Source organism: Camelus ferus, chromosome 31, assembly GCF_009834535.1.
Source record: "Camelus ferus isolate YT-003-E chromosome 31, BCGSAC_Cfer_1.0, whole genome shotgun sequence".
Lineage (NCBI taxonomy): Eukaryota > Metazoa > Chordata > Mammalia > Artiodactyla > Camelidae > Camelus > Camelus ferus.
In genome coordinates this window covers 9,328,583-9,350,558 of record NC_045726.1, presented here as the reverse complement: position 1 = coordinate 9,350,558, position 21,976 = coordinate 9,328,583, and the positions used below count along the sequence as shown (strand labels likewise).

General features: G+C 41.1%; 1 protein-coding gene across 3 annotated transcripts in view; it reads right to left on the bottom strand.

Annotated features, from left to right (window-relative positions):
• Positions 1–21,976, bottom strand: part of KIF13B (kinesin family member 13B) — a 165,768-nt gene that overhangs the window by 16,710 nt on the left and 127,082 nt on the right. For all 3 annotated transcript variants that reach the window (XM_032470947.1, XM_032470946.1, XM_032470945.1), the window contains exons 33-37: positions 19,670–19,822; positions 18,822–18,899; positions 17,478–17,531; positions 12,651–12,762; positions 10,504–10,637 (exon numbers count right to left, since the gene is read on the bottom strand). In XM_032470947.1, the coding sequence (XP_032326838.1) occupies positions 10,504–10,637; positions 12,651–12,762; positions 17,478–17,531; positions 18,822–18,899; positions 19,670–19,822 (531 nt within the window). The remainder of the gene's footprint in view (positions 1–10,503; positions 10,638–12,650; positions 12,763–17,477; positions 17,532–18,821; positions 18,900–19,669; positions 19,823–21,976) is intronic.

Genomic DNA, 21,976 nt, shown 5'->3' with positions numbered 1-21,976 from the left:
AGTGAATAAATGAACTACTTCAGTCATGTGAAGGCCAAATTATACAGTTAGATAGAATCTGGAAAAGAACAGACATTCCAGAATTTGGGCATGGGGCAGGTAGAGGGGAGAAGAGATATCTGTTGAAGCACAGAAAAAAAACTCTGTTCAAAAACACTGCATTTTCTGATGACTTTTTCTTATTTGAAAATGAACCTTTCCTAATAATCACCCTTTACCCTGAATTTGGTAAGTTCTTTAATGTCACTTTCTAATGGTTCCTAAATGAATATGATCTAAGTCTTAAAAAAAAAAACCAAAAAACCCGAAACTCTAGCCAATCACTTATATTCAAGCACAGGAAAATACACCAAGAGATGTAACATTTATTTTTGCTCTAAATGCCTGTTAGCCAGTCATCCTTTGATTTTCATGCTGCTGAAGTGGGAAAAACACAAGACCACCACCAAGCAGGACAGTGCACATGAACAAAATACTTCCTCATCTTTGAGTATGTCCTGATAAAAGTATAAACATTAGATAAAATCAGACACATACAATTACCTAAAGACCAAAAATCAGCCATAGCCTAACCAATACAAATTCTTAAAGGTTACATTCATCAGAGGCTAGATGAATGGGAACTGGGGGCCTCAGGGGGAAGGCTGGCCATGCCCCCAGCACTGGCGCAGGGACCGGGTGACACCTTAGTGCCCGGCCCACACAGCCCCCCCCCCCCCAGGGCTCACAGCAGCCTAAAGAATCTACACTCCGGCTTTCCAGGGGAGTCTGGATAAGACGATGCTGGCCGTCACCATGCCAGCACTTCTATTCACCTGGCAGTTACATTTCTTAGTTTAAATGAGTGACTCAGCATTCCAATCGATCCCTCAGTCCTTTGTGTAAACCGCATCACCCCTGGGGTGGCACATCTGGAAGGCGGTGACCCAGCCCACATGAATTCTCTAAGCAATGCTACCCAGGGAGGATGGCAGGTGGTCACCAGCTGGTCTCTGCCAGAGACATTGCTACCCGACCTGCCACATGCTCCTTTCAATCAGTGACATTAAAGTGTCAGTGTGTCAAGCATAGGAAGGTGACTTCATTTTCCTGACCAATAATGCAGGTTTGTACGCACACTTGAACACATTCTTCCAGTTCTATCCACCTCCCAAACTGCAGTCCGAGGAGCTTTCTGAGATACAAATCTGACCACGTCACTCTCTAGCTCTAAAGTTGTCAATGATTCCTCATTGCCTAGAGATAACTTTTTTTTTAAAGGGAATAGGTAAAAAAGGAAATATGGATAGATCCTACTCAGTGTTTTCCATGGCGTGATCAGTTCCTCCTTCAAATACTTTATAGATTCATTCATTCTACAAATACAACCACTATTTTAAATCAAATGCAGTGAAATCTCTTAAGATCACAATTGTACATTAAATTTTTCTTCTTGAATATAAACCCCAGTATGGCTACTCACGAGGCGCTGTAACCTCAGACATGGTGCTAAACCAACCTGAGTCTCACTTTCCTCAGCATCAAACTCCGTGTTGTCCAGCATGGGGGCCCCAGCCACACGTCACTTCTGAGCACTTGATAATGCAGCTGCTGTGACTGAGGAAGTGAATTTTTTACTTAATTAATTTTAATTAATAGTATGTAAATTTAAAAGTTAAAGTGCCTTTCTTTAAGTATGTTGGGAACAACTTGGGCATGTGGATCTATTTTTTCAGCGTTACGAACTCTAAACGCAGTTCAAGAATTTCCAAAGAAAATTCAGTATCTGAATTGCGATGAGTTGGAAATGTAAAATGCACACCTGATTTTGAGGACTATACAGAAAAAAAAGATGGGGACACCTCAGTAAGTCTTTTATATTGATTACAGGTTGAAATGGATATATAGAGTTATCAGGTAAATTATTTTACTGAAATTAATTTGACCTGTTTCTTTTTACTTTTTAAAAGGTGACTACTAGAACATCTTAAATGACACATGTGGCTCCTATTATACTTCCATCAGACGCGCTGATCTGCCTCAGCACTGCTGTTGAGCTGATGCGTATAAAATCCCTGGCACACAGTCAGTACTCAGTATATTTTTAAAGTATCGTGGTAATCCTAATCATTGCAATTTTGTGCCCTGTCTTCCAAGGTATTTCCAGGTTGGCTTCCTATCAGCACATTTTTAATCAATCAACAATCCTATCTAATCTAAAGGAAAACTGAAAGTTTCTATACTTGTGTTTATCAGTTCCAAAGCCATCCAGGACACAATATTAATTCTATTTTCTTTCAAAGAAAGACCTTGAGATTTTATTAATTTAGCCATTCACAAATGTGTACCAGATGCCTACTACATTGTAAAGGCTGTGCCAGGAACTGGGGATACATGTGTGCAAAACTGAATAGAGCTCCTCTACTCCTCAGAAATAAGCACCAGGGTCTAATACCCGATATTCCTATTTAATTTTAATTACACAAAGCAACTAAAAGGCCCATTTCTTCTACCAGCAAGTAAATTATTTCATCAGCTTATAAAACTGAAAAAGTTCTGCCCACCCAAATAGACCTTTTATGTCACCCTATTATATATGTGTTAGTGCAACTTACTTGAGGTCCTAGATATAGAAAAATTTAAATACTAGTATTTCTGAAGTTGTCAGGAGAGTTTCCTATTTTTTAAGATTTAGCTATTCACTTTTTAAACTTCTACAAAATTGTTAAAACTTACTTAAGTATTTATGTGAGAAAACAATTTATATTTTTAAAAAAGAGAGTGCAATATTCACTCCATCCACTTATTTTTTCAAGTATCCATGAAGGATGAAGGATTTTTACTTGAAACACAGAATGGCTGTTAATCTGAAAATTTTAAAACAGGGTATAAATCTAGACCATCCCCAGCTTGGTGTGCCCTGTAAGCTAAGAATGGTTTTTACATTTTGAAATTGTTGAAATAAAAGAATACTTTGTGACTTGTAACAATTACATGAAATTCAAATTTCAGGGTTATAAATAAAGTTTTACTGGAACAAAACCAGACCCCTTGTTTAGTATTGTCTACAACTAGTTCTGACAGCAACTGAAGAGCCTAAAATAATACTACCTGGCCCTTTACCAAAAGTGTTTGCCAACCCCCAGTCTAATGAATCATACAAAAGTATATGATGCTGATGTCTGAGAAATGACCTGCAGACTGAGGTCTCTTCAGTCAACTCCTATACTGCCTCAGAAACTGTCTTCTTTTCAATATTTTTCAGATCAACTACTAACCCTGATTCTGAAGACAACTTGTCAACTTGTGTGTGTCAGTAGCTATACATTTCTGGGGCAAAGGCAGACAGCAGGATGTTACAATTTTGAAAAACAAAACAGAGGTAAGTGTCTCATAACAGTAGTAGGAATGCCGAAGAATTCATCCCCAAAGCAACCAAACAGAAATCACTTGCCTTGATTTTGTTTTTTAGAAAGTCTGTACTCCAGAAGGGCTGTGCAAACTTCCCTTTGTTAATTCAAGAATAAGGAATACAGCATGCCACATTCAAATATAAACTACAGGGGGAAAGAACCTTTAAAAATAACCTGAATAACTAAGGAAAAGTCAAGGCTAGAAAACAAGGTGTAGCTCCCTTTTCCTTAGTTAGTTGAGATGATGAATCTTTAAGAAACCAGGATAAGCATTTATATGGCTCGTTTCATCAAAGGAGCCCAAGTAGGAATAGCCTAAAACAGGATCTCAGTGCACAAGGGAAGAACCAGTCACTGTGTTTCTTCCCATTTTATACATGAAAGCTGGAAGAACATAGCATCTTTTCAACTAGACCAGAGATGCACAGGCTCCTTTCTCTACTCAAGGATTTGTCCACCAAACACAGCGGAAGAAGCCGTGTTGAAACTGGAAAGAAACATCCCCGTGGTCGGCAAGGCAGCCCCTAAGCAAAGCACAGAACACAAAGGAGAGCAGACAGTAAATTAAAAATCGGCCGGAAACGTGACTGTGTTTCTGATGGTGGAAATTAAATGGGAGCGTTAACTCTTCAATTCCCCAGAATCAACCAAAGACGCCATTGGGAGAACCAAAGTTTGAAGTACATAAATAGCTTCATCTGAACACAAACTTCTAGATACATGGAAAAAGCTATTATGCCAAATTAATTCAATCTAACTAATTAGAGAGCAGGAAGTTCTTTCAATTATTTCATGTGCTGTCTGAGAAACACACTTGAATATGAGTACAGATTTCATTAATTGCAGTTCATTATTTTCCAGATTAGTTACTAAACTTGCATCAGAAGGTCAAAGACAGCACCTTTGTCAGCTGCCACCTCTTTCAGTGCTGTATCTTTTGCATTTCTGGAACTCAGAAATTGATTACAAACAAAAGCAAATCTCCATAAAAATGAGAAACATAAGTCTTTATGAATATGTTCAAGCCATATGACTTTGTAAAATACAAGTATCTTTGTTTTAAAAGACTTCTTTAAATCTTTTTCTTTCTTTAGATTTTTTTTATTCAGGATCAACTGTCAACTTCTATCTTACAAGAAAAGATCTATGCATCTTTTCAAAGAATGAAATATGTCCCTCCAAATTATAGAATCTTGATCTGAGAACCTGCTGATTCCAAAGAACAAGTTAATAAACGTTAATCTTTTCATTAGAGTCTCACTATGGTTCTGTGTTTGTATCTTTGCATGAGGGAGGGAACTGAACACTCTTGTTTGAAAATGTCAAGGACACTCTGATTAAAAGTACTTTTTTTTTTATATAATAATCATTCCTTCATTACACAACTTCTGCCTCTCTTCCACCTAATCTAACAAAGAAAATACGCGGGATGACTGGTAGAAACAGGACCCATTCCATTCCTCGGTTCTTATCGGGAGTAATTTTATATTCTCAGAATTGTCTTATTTTTCAAAAATAGAAAGTAACAGAAATCCATGAGTTTTTTGGAGCGCGCCCTGCTGTCTACAAATCACTCTCCTCGTTCACAGCTGTGACCGTCCTGGTTCACCTCACTTGTGTCGTTCTGCGCCTTTCATCCTGCCGCTTTACTGGCACCATCCTCACACAACTCCTCCCGCCTTTGGTGCCGATATCCCCTGAACGCTTACACAGTCAGCCCTCTTAGTCATTGTTTGGTCACGCTATAAATAACTCCTTTAATCCTTCCTCATAAATCATTTCTGGTATTATTCTCTGAAATAATTCCAGTTGGTCAATGGATGTCTGGTAGTAACATATTCAGAACTAAGTGCAACGATCCAAGTGTCGTCTAATGATGCCGGAGAGAACGCAGGCGCGGTGGTCAGGCAGGCTGGTGTGAGGGCTTCGTTACTGTGACTGTTTCAGAGAAGGAGTTAAAGTCCCCAAACTAACCTGGGACAGAAAGCATAAAAAGGAAGAAGTTTTAAGATCTGTCATCACAGTTAGGTGGGAAATGGGGAGAGAAACAGCTTTGAAAATGATGAAAAGAGAAAGTTGGGGGTGGGGTCGAAATAAGAGCGTGCTTATCTTAGTACATGTCTGCTGAGTTACCAGGTCCCTTCTCTGCTGACCCATTTGGGGGTTTCTGTTTAGTTTTTTGTGTCATCTCACATTATAAATCTTAAGCAGGGTTACCATCTGTTTATTGTCTCTTGAGTTTTATGCAATATTAGTATTGACATTTATCCCTTCCTATACTGTGTAGAATTGATCCAGATTCCTTTTAAGCATGTGTGCTGATTTCTAATTTTCTGGGTTTTATCTTTATGTTACTCTAAAACCTATGTAACTTTTTTAGTCTGGTATTGACGATTTAATGACTATTTATAGAGGCCATTGAAATCAGTGTACTAAGGCACTACCAGCAAATAAAAACCAGAATCAAATCAGAGAGCAAGGCTCAGGGTATTACACTCTCGGTAAGTCGTACCACTGGACACTCACACAAGGGTATAGCAAAGCCAGAGGACAGGGTGGACTAGGAATGCTCGTCAGAATGGATTTTCATCCTACGCTTACTAGACTGGAGATACAGAGGAAGGCGTGGTGTCTCTCTATTTCCGTGATGCATCTAACAAAGTCTCCCATAGTCTATTTGGTAGAGAGAAGGGGAAGTGTGGACTGGAGATGGTAGTGACTGAAAATGGAGAGCTGCAATGTGTTCACCTGTCACTCTGGGACTTGAGGAACAACCTCTAGTTGCATAAGACAGAGTTCTCTCTTATGCCCTAATATTCGATATTTCATGACTCAGATGCAGACTATGCCCTTAAAAAGTTTGCAGATGATAATTAGAACAAATGTATTTTTAAAATAATTATTCAAAATATATCTTGCTATAGTGGGAATGTTAAAACAAAATCAAGATGAAGAATTTTAGAAATGGACCTAAAAATCCTGATTTAAGTATCTGTATGCTTCAACTAAACAACATGGTAATACAAGAAAAGTGCACTGACAAGAGTGTAAACAAATAAGCAAGCAAACCAAAAAAAAAGGGAATGTTAACTGACTAGAAGCACAAAGAACTACAAATACTTGACTTCTTATAAAGTGTGATCACATGCCGTTTTGGTAGAAGTACATTATTCAGAAGAGGAAGCTACAAGCTGTACTCTTCAAGCACAGGGATTATCAGGCCACCTCTGGGTTCCCCACTTTAAGCACAACCCTGGCAAGACAACTGAAGAATGAGGAGGCATTTATTACAGGAGATACAGTGGACTCATCTTTAGCTGTTAGGTCTGGAGAAAGCCTAAGAGAGCACAGAACCCTGCCCTCCCCTCCCTTTAACTCCTGGGCAATAGCAGGGAAAAAACAGGCAAAGAGTGGGTGGAAATGAGCCGAGCTTTCTCCTGGGGGATTTGGAGGTTCCACAGGAGGGGTAGGACAAAGTATCAAAAAAGTAAGAACCTCAACTTTTAGGTATCAAATCTGATCTCCATGTGAATAGGAAGTCATTATAGTGAAGGTTACTATTTAAAAAAAAAAAAAAAAAAAGGGAAACACTACAGAAGCCCAGCCAACACAGCACTGTTCTTGTTGCTGTTACTCTGAAATTCTGGCGTCACTAAAGTGCTCCATCTCTAAGGATAAACCATCATTCAGGTGGTAACAACTTAAACCACATTTAAAGTGGCCCTAGTGAGGGAAACCTCTATGCTGGCATGGTCACTTAAAATTAGACTTCACTTCTCTTAAAGCTTAGCAGAGACAGTGAAAATGAGAAGCACACAAGCATCTTTGATCACCGAAATCCAAAATGATGAGCTCAAGCTTTTCCCTCCTTTAAGAATAGTTCTTTAGGTGGAACTGGAATCCATCTAGGAAAGAAACTTCATAAATATGTCTTGATACCTCTAGTCCCCACTCAGATGTGACTCCCTCACCTCTAAACTGTAACCATAGTCCTTTACGCCACTGGATGGCACTTGGGACACACAAACCACCCAGTATTACTATCTGTATGCATGTCATACAGATAGTATGACAACCAGCACAAATTCTGCACCGAGTATGCCGCCGCTCTCAGGACTACATCCCAGACGGGAGATAGCCAATAAACACGTAAACATAATGACTCCCAGAGAAAAGATTAAATAAGGTAATATAGTGTATTGTGGATGGGGGAGGGTCTGGTTTTAGCTTGGCTGGTCCAGGCCACTCTAAACTCTAACATACCTCCTAGGAGAGGCCTTTCTTTTCCATCCTAGTAGAAGGCCAGCCTACTGGAAACCCAGCAGCCATGCAAAGACTTTGGTAAAGAACATTCCAGACAGAAGGAAAAGCAAGTAGAGACACTCCTGAGACCGAAAGGGGCATCGTACGTTCATGAGGTCAACAGCAGCAGCAGAAAGGCCAGCGCGGCTCAGCGCCGAACACAGGAGGAAACAAAGGGAGCAAAGATGAAGCGCGGGGACTGGATCACGTGGGACGCTGTAAGCCACAGTCAGGAGTTTAGCTTCTGTTCAGTTTCAGTGAGAAGCAGTGCAAATTTGCAAGCCATGAACTCATGTAAGGCCTTGGAAGACCACTCTGGCTACTCTGTGAGTGACAGACTATGAGGCCAGAAGCGTCAGTGGGACCATTCGGCCGGCTGCTGCTGCAGCCAAGGCACGTCATGACGGCACACAGGAGTGAGGAGAAATGCAGACAGACATCACCGGACTCAAAGTGGTACCTACAGAATTTTACTGATGGACTATTTGTGAGATGAAGCACCTAGTTGGGCATTTGCGCTATACACGAGGTGGGCATGAATTTCTGTGTGTCAGGAGGAAACAGATTTGTGAGCTGAAACCAACAGAAATGCTTCGGACTTGTAAAGTGTGAACGTCTGCTTGTAAAGTGTGTAAGTGGAAAAGCTGAAAGGCCACTTAGCTCCAAGAGGCCAGAGGTCAGCGGCAAAGACTGGGCTGGAGACAGAAACGGGAGCACTGTTAAGGCATAAACAGTTAAAGCCACGGAACTGATGAGATTACCCACGGAAAGAGGGCCAGGCTGGGGCTCTGGGGCACCTGAACACTAGCGGCCTGATGGAATAAGTGGTCCCAGAAAAGGCAAGTGAGAAGCACTGAGCAGTCAACAGAAAGCGTGCCAGGCAAACGGCTCAGGGCTGAAGCCCAAAGATGAAAATGCTTCCTGCATGACCATCCAATCAGACGAGGAAGGAGATACCGGCAAGACAGAGCTCTGGTGACCTTGAGAAAAGGTCCTCCAGTGTTGCAGGGGTATTGGAAACCAGTCGGAACACTTTAAGCTCCACTACTGGGGACAAATTCGTTAAGGCCATCTTTATACTTATACTTTCATTTATTTAGGAAATACAAAACATTTACAGCCACCTCCTCCAACACCTTAACACATACATGCTTATAAAAAGTAAACTGAATGAACAAATATTACTTAAGATAGCTTCAAAATGTTTCAAGATTACCTCTCTTATTTAAACTGTACAGACTGCACTAGATTTCTCTCCACCAACCCGCCAATCACTAGATTTCTTTCTAAACCATTGCTGTCCCTCTCAGATCCAGAAGAACCAGTTACTCACTGGCAAGAGAGTAAAAATAATTTCTTACTGTAGCAGGTGACCTGACTTCCTACATCAAAAGCTTAAGGTAGCTTTAAAAAATAACTGTAACCACAGTAGTCTGATTTGATGATTTCTAATGCCACTCCAATTTCCTCCAGTTTATGTAATCCTGTCCTCACCAAATAGCAGTTGAAAACTGGTGAATACCAAACTTTAATGTGAGTAAGAGTCACCCTGGGTATTTATAAATGCAGGTTAGAAGGCGCCCTCAGGTGAGGTATGGGTCAAAGGTCAAACTGTAGTCCTGTTAAGCTACCTTTCTTAAAAGCTACCATGGAAATTCTGACACAAACAGTCCATGACTCATACTCTGTGAAACAGCAATGCAGAAGTTTAGAATAGAATAACATAGGCAATAACTAACTCTTGGAAAAATCCTTTTTGCCCACCCTGACGCCCAGCAGGCATTAGTCTTGCTGTTTCCTCTAGCTCTCACCATCACAGATTCCTTTTGATAACTGTCAAGCACTTGTGACGGGCGCAAATTTAAACATTCACTAAATCTTGATGTTTAATTTTTTCATCCAATATGTGTACATCTGTGCTTATATACATGCTCATACAATGCTAGATTGAAAAATTATGTATCTGCACAGCAGCCTTACAAAACTAACACCATCACCCTTGGGCATGCACTCAGAATCTTAGAAAATTCTTTTAAATAGTTAAGGATTCAGACAAGGACTTGCCCACATTTCTGCAACCTGAATGTTTAAGGGACTGCAGAAGCTGATGTCAAAAGACCTATTTCAACAACTGAACTTGCACTGTATGTGTTTTTGAAGGAGTATAAATAAATCCTCATTCATCATTTTCTGCTGAATTCACACCCATATAAAACTAGAAATTGCATTTCCAACAGGCACCCCATTCACCATCACATAAAAGCAGTTTCCTGATTACTTGGAAAAACCCTTTAACATTTTCTCTAAAACTTATTCTAAGGCTGGGTAGAGACTTCTAAGGAAAAAAGGGAAACAAGTGATCACTTTTAATATTTAAGTCATAAAACAAGTAAACCACAGTAGAGGAGAAAGAGGTTGAGAGGCAAGGACAGGGATGATGTAAAATTGTTTGGAATAAGAAATGAAATCAAGAATTAAAAATAGAATTACATTTTCTGTTTGGCAAAACACAAACAACTCTAAGTGCACTTCATAAATTTTACTATTGTTGCTCTAAGTGATATTACCATAAATCACATTAGTAGCGTACTTGGCATTTTTTTAAAAGCAAAAAGGACTGAGAGTGTGGACAAGTTTAAACAGCTCTGTGATCTCCGATGGGAGGGGCAGGGAAATCATCTGAGCTCTACCAGGTCTGAAAGCCCAGTTCCGACGGCCCTGCCCTTGCCGTCCCCCGTCCTCTCCCCTCCAGCTTCAGCGCAGCACAGAGCATCGCAGGGCCAGCAGCCCTCCAGGAGCGCGCTCTTACCTGATGCGCACGGGCGGACGGCTGCTTGCCCCTTTTCTCGTCGCGGACGGGGAAGAGAGACTTCAGCAGCTTCGGCATCTGCGGCACAAAGGATCTTACTGGGTTCAAGTAGGAGGCGGCGAGGCTACCAAGTCCTGCCAAAAATATTGAAAGGAAAAGAGATTTTAAAAAACCTAACATTACAGATACCCTCAAACACAATGGTGGTTGCTTTTCCAATTAAATAGCAGCAACTGGGCAACTCTTAAAATGCTCTAATACCCAGCATTCCTATTACATCTGGAGGATGCCCCAGCCCCAGTCCTTGTCACTAACTAGTCAAGTACTGACTTCAGCCCTAGAATAAAACGGGGCTTTTCATCTTTAAATCACATAGCCAATGACAGACGTGTATCACTCTCTGTCTGGACTTTAAACTCTTCAAGCCAAGGACTATATCTTACTCATTTTTCATGCTATTTACTGAATGAAGGTGATGAAACTGACCTTCTAGGAAGACAGTGGTGTTTGGGTTGTTTTTACAAGAGAGGGACAGATGCCCTGAACCAACCATGTTCTTACCTGCTCTTAATTACCAAAGGCTAGGGTCAGACGTGCAGACAACGCCTATGATATAAGAAGACTTCTTTCCTCTTAGTGAATAAAACTAAAATTTCAGGAGAATCTAATCCAATTCATAAATGATAATAAAAAAAAAAAACTGTATCCCAATCACACTTAAGACAAGCAAGTCAGAAGAGAAATACACTGCCAGCCCCCTTGACTCCACACTGGCCCCTGAGATGACTCTTAAGATGACCACGTACCAACCACGCTGGTACGTGGACCTGTACAGTTCTAAGGCTTTACACTTTCCATACAGTATATTAACTCTAAACTATGAAAAGTTATGCAAGTAAATTTTTAATCATGAGCACAATCACTAAAAATAAAGAAAAGAAATATTGCTATTTGCCAAGAGATCTGTCAAAACTGAGTTCAGAAAAGTCAAACAATTTATAAAAAAGCAAAAATAGGGATAAGAGAAACCAAAACGAAAAGACAAACAGAGAAAAAAACAAACTTAAGATGAATAAAGAGCTGGAAGATATCATCTAAATGCTGAGAAAAAATTAGGACAAAGTTCTACATGCCATTAAACTAACATTCTCAAGTGAGGATGACCCTAATTAAATGACTATCTAGCCAATAATCAACCAAAGGCTGCATTCATCACAAAGAGAGAGACAGTCAGACACGATGTATATCCCAAAGGAAATACATAAAACCACCCATTCATATATTCTTGCTCTAAATCTGTGAAAAATGTCCTGGGTAACTTGACAGGGATCGCATTAAATCTGAAGGTTGCTTTGGGTAGTGTGGCCGCTTTAACAGGACTAGTCCCCCCATTCCGAGAACATGGGCTATCCTTCCAGTCAAGTCATCTTTGATTTCCTTCGTCAATGTTTTGTAGTTCTCCACGTACAAGTCTTTCACTTCCTTGCTCAGATTCATTCCTAAGTATTTTATCTTTTTGGATGCGATTTTAAAAGGGATAGTTTCTTTCCTTTTCTGGTATTTCATCATTAGTGTAAAGAAATGCAACTGATATCTGCATGTTAATCTTGTATCCTGCTACCTTGCCGAATTATTTTATCAACTCTAGTAGTTTTTGTGTGCAGCCTTTAGGGTTTTCTATAATACAGTATCATGTTATCTGCAGATAGTGACAATTTTACCTCTTCTCTTCCAATTTGGATGGGATTAAATCTTTAATTCTTTTCATCATAACAAGATGGGGAAATTCAGAATTCTACGATAAAATCTTAGACTAGTCTCTCCCTGGTCAAAAGGTTCCCTTTATTACTTATTAAAATGCCTGTTACCAAAACAAAACCCCTCAATGTAGGCAGGTGTGGGTATAGCTCAGTGGTAGAGCGCTTGCTTAGTTAGCATGCACGAGGTCCTGGGTTCAATCCCCAGCACCTCCATTAAAAACAAACAGAACTCAGAATGACTCAACACATCAAGATAAGAAAGGGAAAAATTCAGACTGGCATTAACTAGTCAGATAGTGATTACTGACAGAAAAATCTTAATTTAAACTACTTCTGAAAGATGCTCAAATTTCATGACAGTGATTGAAAAATGAAAATGTAACTTACCCGGATCGGGAGAATGGTTATTTTGCGGACAACCAGGGAGGGAAGGGGCAGCCGGAGCTATTCCTCTAGAAACTCCAGTTTGCGATACATCCTGCTGACTTTCCCACCGGCCCTAATAAGGACGAAAATCAGTCATTTTGATTCGTGTCAATTAACAAAAAAATCTAAAGGTATTGAAGACAAAGCTGTTACACGTCACTGAAGCTTTACTCTCACTACAGGACGTGATAAATCTGATCGCTTAAGTACTTTTCCTCTTCTTTGTGGTACTGATTTCCCTAACAATAATAATACCTCACATCTGGGTATCACCTCCAGTTATACTTACAGTCTCCTAATGTTCCTTCTCCTTTGTCATGTTGCTTCTCATAAAATACGGGTCTAGTAAGACAGTCCTTTTGAGACCCTCCCTTACGATCTGCTCCTTACGCCGTTTCTGCTCTTCTGCCTCAAGATACCCTCTCTCACTTGAGATTCGGGACTGGAACCCAGGACCAAGTCTACACCATCAGGCGTCTCTCCTGTCCCCTTCTGTCCTCTCCTGGAGTGTGTCTTTCCAACCATGAAAGTAAAAATTCTAGGACAGTGTATTACCAAGTCTCTCATTTTTAATAAATATTAAAGATGTGGTCCAGGTAAACCCAAGCCAAGTAATCACAAGTTCCCGAGAACAGCAGTCTCTGAATTAACAAGTCTGACTGGACTCTCAACTTATTTTTATAAATTCCCATTAAAGAGGTTTTACTGCATAATCCAAGAACAATGCCCGTCAGGTGACAGATTAATTTACCATTCTAGAACTTGAGGTGAGTTATAAACACGGAGATACCAAAGCACTTTTAACATTAGTCTCATCCTTTTAAGAAATAAACCCCAACCCATGCTGTAAGTACAAAGGCCAGCAAAGGGGATAAGATGCAAATCCTTTAAACGCTTTTAGTTCCCTTTTGAGCCTCTGATAACCGCTCTGCCTTCTTTTTCACTAGAGTTTAAAAACGGTATTTTACATTAGTTTAAGCTAGTACTCCACAGATGAGTGACCCTAACGATCAACTTGAGTCTTCATCAGCGATCGCTGCAAAGTAAGCTCTTTGCTGCTCCTGCGGACGAATGGAGGTAGAAAGCCCTCTCTGGTCACAGGCATGTATTGGAAACCTATCTGCTTTCAGCAGCAACCTAAGTAGTGATCATAAAATCAATAAGCCCTAAGTGATCTGGATCTGGTTTACCTTAGAGAAGGTCACTTTCCCTAGGAACTCTCTCAGGCCTTGATTTAAAAAAAAAAAAATAGTATGATGCACAGAATTAGGGAGCAAGGAAACAAAAGAGACATGAAGAGATGATGAGGGAAAGCATGAACTCGGAAACCCTTCACTGTACAAGCATTTGTGTTACTACGAATCACACGCTGATTTACATATTTTCATGTTTCATGAATGTTTTTCGCATTTAAATGTAATGCTCTGTCTGGGAAGCTACAGCCCTGTGCGCTCTGGGACATCAAATCAGGCAGCTGAACACCGAGGCCAACACTCTCGGAGCTTCTCGGAGGAAGAGAAGCCTCGTGCTCTGTTTACAAGGGATGCTCGCACGAGGCTGCTTTGAAGACAACTTACTCAACTTGAGAATATGTTTCTTTTCATACTTTAGACTCTTCCCCTTTGTCTGGCAGCTGACACAGCAGCACTCTGTCCCTGAGGGAAACCAGGTCGCTCATGTGGAGTCAGCACCTCAGCTGTTTGGTGTAAAATGTGATCTGATGGCAAATAAAGTAGGTGTCACCTCTTCCCCAAGGCACACTCGGGGCTCTGCGAGCTTCCCGGGTGATTGTTCCCAGCTGGCACTCCCACACTCAGTGTTACTCCCAAATCAGAATGGGAGCAGTAACTCTCACTGTCTCATATATTCAAATGTCTCAAGTGAGACCATCAGAAAGGATGCATACGGTCCTTACCTACTGCCTCAGCCACACTGGGAGCCCTGAGGGATAACGAAAAACAGAGACACGTTTCACTTCATCCATCTCCCTTAACTGTCACCTTAACCTTGAGGAATCCCAGGCACTAAGTGTTCCCTGGTCTCACTGATCAGACATGGGGCACAGAGTGTCTTCAATCGCTCAGGGACAGAACAGGTTCTGCTTCCGAGGGAGCAACAAATTCTGATACCACACGGGGCACCACACTTCACACTTCTCCTCTTTCTGACACCCACGGCTCTCTGGGGAAACACTCCACTGAAATCATTCACTGTATTCTTCTCCTGCAGTACGTGTCCATTCTCTGACCAGAAGCAAAACTGAGGGTTCTGAGTCTAGCAACACACACCGCCCCCCGGGGCCAAGGCAAGTAGTGCCCTTCCCATAAATTTTACACGCTTGGCTGTTCCAGAGTTATTCTCCCTTTACTGAAATGTCGGGGAAGAAAAAAAGGAACATCCCAGTTAAAGGTACTTCAGAGGGAGATGAACTCAGGACAGTGAATAAAAAAAGGACTTGGCTAGATGCTGGACCTTTCTGCTCTCTTTATGAGTTCAGCTCTCAAAGGCAAAGAGTTGAAAGAATATGGATTTTTTTTTTTTACTTCTACCACAGTAATCTACACTCCACTACTGAAATCTCAAAAGATAAATCTGTGATGTTTTTGATATTTTTCTCATCTATCAACTTTCAGAATCAGCCACAATAAGAAGATACAAGAGACAACTCTAGCTTCGTTTTGGGTCCCTAAACTAGCTTCATACCTATTAGGGATTATTTGTGCTAACAGGCTAAATTCAAAGAAATAAAACCCTACTCGAGATAATAGTTGCTCCCCCTCGCTCAGCCTCTTCATGTCCGCAGACTTCTAGGACGCCACCTCCCGAGTGTGTCCGGCCTCTCTCCCTCCCCCTCCCATTGCTGAGTCTTCTCCCCCACCTATCCTCTCCACCCTCCAGTTTAGGGTTTTTTTCACACTTTTGCACTGACAACTGTATACATTTCTACTATACACACTATTCTAATGTAACTTTATAGACCACAGCCAGGAACACGAGTGGGGTTTAGGTGGACTGTTTTAAAAAGCTCCTTCAGTGGCCCAGCTCCCCCATCACTCCTCGTAACACAAAGTGGGAACTTCTGAGAAAAGGCCCCTTCTCTCCGGCCCCACACTATGCCCTCTGCTTTACTGGTGCTGTGAATACTGCCATGAACACAGTAAGCTTTCTCCTCCTTTGGGGGGACCTGATCATCTTTCACCAGTGGGGGGTTGGGGGGTGGTCCTCCTCACTGCAGCCTCTCTCAATCCCCAGATAATGCCTATCAGAGCGTCCACTCCCTCCTCTGGGCGCCCACTCTCCTTAGGCATACTTCTGTTACAGCATCTACGTTCCTTTACTCTATTTGGTGTGGATGAAACAGTAATTTTCTTTCAAGTAGATATTATTTTCTATTATTTTTCTCCATTTAAACATAAGGAAATTAGGGGGAGGTAGAAAAGCTGAAGAAATTTTGCCCACTTTTTTCAAAAACCTTGTGATCGAGGATTTGGATTAGATGGATTTCCAGAAAAAAACCACAGAAAGTCATGTTTTCTCTTATAAATACATTTTCCTTAAAATCCTACATTTATTTATAATTAACAGTAATGACAATCAATTTTCCAAAAACTCTGCTTTGTTTAGGGAACCACAACCCATGCCTCCCAGAGCTAATCACACCTATCAGTGGACCAGCACCAAGGAGGACTAGTCCTCAGCGTGTGTTCAGAGGCGCCGCAGGTGCCTGGTAAACAGATGAGCTGCAGAGCAATTTAAATGTCCACAAACACTGACATACGAGTGTGTGTATATATATATATATAGTCTAGATTATCGGTAGTTTGCCTCAAATAGTAGTATACACATACATACATATGTTTGTATTATTTCAGGCAAACTTCTAGTAACCTAGATCTTAAAAATGAGTTTAACTGTTCATCAACTTCATTGTTCTTCTTAAGTTTTTATAAGGAAAATTTCAAACATACACAAAAGCAGAATGTAGACTATTTAACAAGAATAGAGTCGTGTAAGGTTAGTATAATGAATACCACTCAGCTTTGAAAGTTATCATTAAATAGCCTATCTTTTGTATCTTTACCCCTACTTTTCCCCCCAATTACTCTGAAACAACTTCCTGATGTCAGACCATTTCATGTGACACTTCTGACTTCTTCAAGGGTTAAGATATGGATACAGAGCTTGCCGCCCGCAGCTGGCAGCACCATCTAACCAAACAAGCTCCCTCAAAAACAGGCAGGCACGAGACTGTGTTATGTAACAACCAGTTATGACCATTCCTAGTGGGATTCCTTTAAGTAAATGATGATGAATTATCTATGCTTAAAACGATTAAATTGGGGAAAGCTGTACTAACAAATAAACACACCCCAGCTAACAAAATTTCTGTTCCCTTATTCTTCTTTCTTCTAACAAATAATATTAACTTTTGGACACAGTCACATATTTTCAATCATTACATCAATATTTTACTATTAAAAATCTGATATGAAGTTCCTTTTCTGGCACAAAAGGAAGAATACTTTCAAAAGAAAAACAACAGTTTTTCGGTGGTGTTTTTTTTTCCTCCTAAATTTGCACCCTTAAAAAGCAGAGTAATACAGATGCCTAGGTAACATTATTTTAACTGGTAGAGAAAAAGAAATGAACTCTATAAACACTTTCCAATAAATTTGACATAATATAAAAAAGTGGGAGAAGTTCTGGCATCAAAACTAGCGTGTGATATTTGAGAGAAGGAAGGCTGAATGGGAAATAGTCTGATAGAAAATGGTTATAAACACTTACCTTGTTGCTACCTAGACTGTACGATGGAATAAGATCCTGTCGGCTGCCCGACAACTGGAGAAGAAATAGAGGGGGATTAGTTCCTTATGTGCAAAAATACATAAATCTATGGTCCTGGAAATACAAGACTTTGAAAACTGAATCAACAGAAGATCAAAGTCGGATGGTATCAGAGACAGACTGCCAAGACCAAAGCTGCAAACTAGGCTTGTGGCCTTTGGGACACTGTTAGACACAGTTAGAAAAAAATTAAATTGATTAACAATTTTCAGATGGGAGGTTTGCAGAAGATCAGATATCCAGTTAACACTGAAGCGACAACCAGCTAGGCCTGAGTACAAGACACTTCATCTGTTTATCCCCCACCGTGTCCCCATCTTTCTCTGGGTACTGTAGCAAACGGATACACACAACTTGCTTATTTTCATCCAAAGGATTCTAGATAACAAATCTCTGGACATACCAGTAGATTTTAATATATCATTTTCTGAAGGAATGAGAAGATATTTATGCTGAATTAAAGTGATATTTTTTAATGTCTGAGAATGTCCCCAGTCTTTCCATCTGAGATCATCAGTGATATCACTCAGTCTCGCAGGGGCCACGTGTGCCCTCCAGATGGACATCTGTCCTGCCTCTCACTGTGATCTCTCCAATATGAAGGCTGAGGGTCGCCTGCTCTGTTACAACCCTTGTACCGTAGTTTTTCTTGATGTGAAGTTCGGATAAAGACGTACTATTTCTCATATCCACATTTTTATCAAAAGCAAGGAAAGGAGAGGTCAATCACAGGGCCACAGGCACGTTTCTTTGCGTAGAATTATTTGTATGCTTAATATGCATATAAATTGTATCTATATTTTTAAAAAGTGACAAACTTGTGACACTGTTACAAAACCAACCAAACTTACTCTACTAAACAAAGGTAACTTGTTTTACTCACTTATGCTACTCTGGATGGCCTCTAAGCAACCGAGTTTGTAAACCTAGCCCAGACTTCTCAATTGGAAACAAACTGAATTTAAGCCCCGAAAATTCAAATGGCTTTCCCTAGGTACTTGGCTAGTTTCATTTTAGTTCAACAAATACTCACTTAACAGGCACTGACGATCGAAAGATAAACAAGAAACAGAGAAGGACTTAAACGGACACCTTCCCTATAATGTCAGACAGGGCGGTGACAGGTGGATGCAGATGCTGCAGGGCAGAGAACGAGGACCGTGAATCAGCTCGGAGAAGAAAATGATACCCGAGCGGAGATTTAAAAGACGGAAAGGAGTCACCCAAGCAAAGAGGAGGGAAAGCAGGTCCCAGGCAGAGCCCAGGGCGGGCCCACGCACTCACCCTGTTCACATTCGGAGAGCTAAGACTCCTCTTGCCCAGCTTCCCTCTTCCCGTCAGCTGTTCCTTCACGGCAACCTCCTGCCGGTCAGAGAACACGCAGGGGAAACACACGTGAGAGGCCCGCTTCCACGGTAACAGCACCTGAAGCCGCCTCTGAGCTACGGGCAGGCTCCTACTTCCTTCAACAACGGCAGTCACTTCGCAGGACAGAACGACCCGGTTACAGTCACCGCGGAAGAGTCAGCGCTAATCATACAGCTGACAGCTGACCGAGGTCACTCCCTGCTTTACCTACTCACGGCCCCCTCGAGGTTGGCCAGGAGTTAGCCCCAGGAGAAAGATTATGGAAATCAGACCATTTACTTTCAATTTTTCGTCAGTATTTTTGGTTAAAACAAAAAGTCGTGACACTGCTATGTGAAGTGAGGTTTAGGGTTTTTCTAAGGCTTAGGTTTACCACTGGCATTTCTGTTTTCCCTTCCAGAGACCCACTCCAAGGCTGTGGCAGGCGAAGAAGGGGACAGCATTCTGCCTCAATACTACATATTTCTTCAGAGACATTCTTGCCCAGTATCAAGGATTTTGTAAAATAACTCTTTAGCCAGCAAGAGTTAAATATTTTCTTTCATTACTTCAAGGCAACTAGATACCATTTATCATCTTGGAAAAAAAGTAACTTTCCAAATGTGGTTTTGGATCTTCAAAGATTTATATGGCAAGTTTAATCTACATTAATATGCTCCACTTGAAGGCTTCGAAAGCTTAGATGCAACAATACCATGAGTTGCAGAAAGTCAAACCAGAATCAGGCTGGGTTGGCACCACTGCCACCAGCTCTGTTGGCTGACCTGGCGAAGACGATCCAAAGTGAGAAGGTTCTCTACCGCCAGCACGCTCCTGAGGTATTTCTCAATGTAAGCCTCTGAGTCAGCAGAAGCCGTGTTTTCAACATTAGCTGCCATTCTTGCTAATGTTTCTCGTTCCTCTACTCCCTGGGCATCCTGGGGAATGGAAAGCTGTCTATTAAAATTAAGTACATCGCAGAAGAAAAATGTTATAAAAACTTCCTGATCTATACAAACACACACACACAGAGTACTGAACAAACAAATGGGATGCATTCCAAAATTCCACTTTAGAATCAGCTTTTGGAACTCAAAATGCATTTCCCACAGAAATCATGGTCTAAATGGTGGTTATGTTGACTTGAAAGGCTAGTTAAACACGGTGCAGCTGAAACACCATCAACAGATATGTTCTCTCCTAAATCTCCACTGCAAACAAAGACACGCCTGGCTAGAGAGGATTCAGTGGGGGTGTCGGAAATCTAACCATAGCAGCGCTCCAGGAACGTATCTTGAGGGGCTGGAAGGAGGAATGAGGAGGAATGGGGTGACAGCTGGACGAGTGCGGGGTCACAGCAACCCTCACAGGCGGCGGGCTCGGGTATGGAGGAAAAGAGGGAAAGGAAGGCTGGATTCCAACGCTTTGACTAAACAGCCTCCCATGAACTACATATTCCAAATGTGGTCTTGATCCCCAGCTCTGGAGTGGTCGAGGCCCAAGGCTGGGAGCCAACCAAGAAGACAAGTATCCAGGCAAACTCTCGTTCACTGTGCTTTCCAGCAGAGCCGCCCCTGCTCCTTCGGCATAGGTGGTCCAGGCATGTAAATGGGATGGTCATGCGTCAGGGAGGGACTTCGTTATCATTGTCAACTATCTCAAGCTAACCTGGTTTATAAACTGGTTTATAACAAAGTGCTCTTCTCAGGGAACATCAGGTGCTCTCCTTTACCGGTGAATTTGTTACAATAATGTCAAAGACTACAACATACATATCCACCTGCCACTGCAAGTTAAGATGCCATCAACTTTAAGAAACAGAACATTTTCTATACCACTAAGGAGAGGGAAAAAATCTCTGCCAGTTAACTTTACGATATCATCAGTTATAAGGCACATTCTAACTTCAAAAATATTTTCAAAAACTTACATGAGCCCTAGAATGGATAAAATATGGAAAAATTTGGAAGATGGCTTAAGTTCACAAAACTTTTGTCTCCTACAGTAACTGGTTTGGGCTTAGGAATCAGCCTCATTTTACAGATGAGGAAAGAGGACAGTTAGAAAATTAGCAAAAGAGACAAGACTAAATAAAACGTGGGTCTCCCGACCCCTGATGGAGCACTCCCCTCACCACTCGGCACAGAGCACCACGTGCACCTGAAAGAGATGGACGTTACCCTGATTCTCTAAGAAAGGGGATACTTGGGCTTTAAAGAAACGCATGTATCCATGTTACCGCCCCCACCCCCCGCCCCTATCAGGATATAAAACATCTCCATTACCTCAGAAAGTTCATTCATGGGCTTCACAGTCAGTCCCTCCCCTGAGGCCAGATAATTTCTTTCCCCATAGATTAGCTTCACTTGTTTTAGAATTTCCCAAAAATGGAATCACACTCTCCTGCATCTGTCTTTTCACTGAGCATAGTGATTCAGAGATTCATTCATAAAGGCCCTTTCTTTGTATAGCTAAGCAATATCCCACAGTATGGATATGCCACAATTTATTTACCCATTCATCTGGTGATGGGTGTTTGGGCTGTTTTCGGTTTTAGGACATTCTGAATGAAGCTGCTTTGAATACTCCTGTGCAAATCTGTATGGACATATGCTTTCATTTCTCCTGGGTGAGGACCCAGAAACAGAATTACTGGGTCCTGGGGTAGGTGTCTATTTAACCTTTATAATAAACTGCCATGCAGTCTTCTACAGTGGTTTTATCAGTTTATATTCCCACTAGCAATGAAAGCATTCTAGCTGCTAAAACAGAAAAGAAAGCCAAAACCTTTTCTTGTTGCCCTCTGGTCTGTGACCACTTCTTTTTGCTAACAAGCCCTCCTAGCTTCTGTAATATGGAACACAAAGAACTTTTCTGGGCTTTTTTTCATGATGAAACCTAGCTTTTAAGAAGCTTTTTATTTTGTTTTGAAATAAAAGATAAACTAGGTGTAGTCCTTACACTATAAGCGTTAAGTCTCACTTTTCCTTTTTCTTTTTCATCAGGATTTGATACTGTGAACAAAACACTTGTCAACCTAGACATTTAGCTAATTATTAACAGGTAGCCCAACCACATGGGGCTATGTGTTT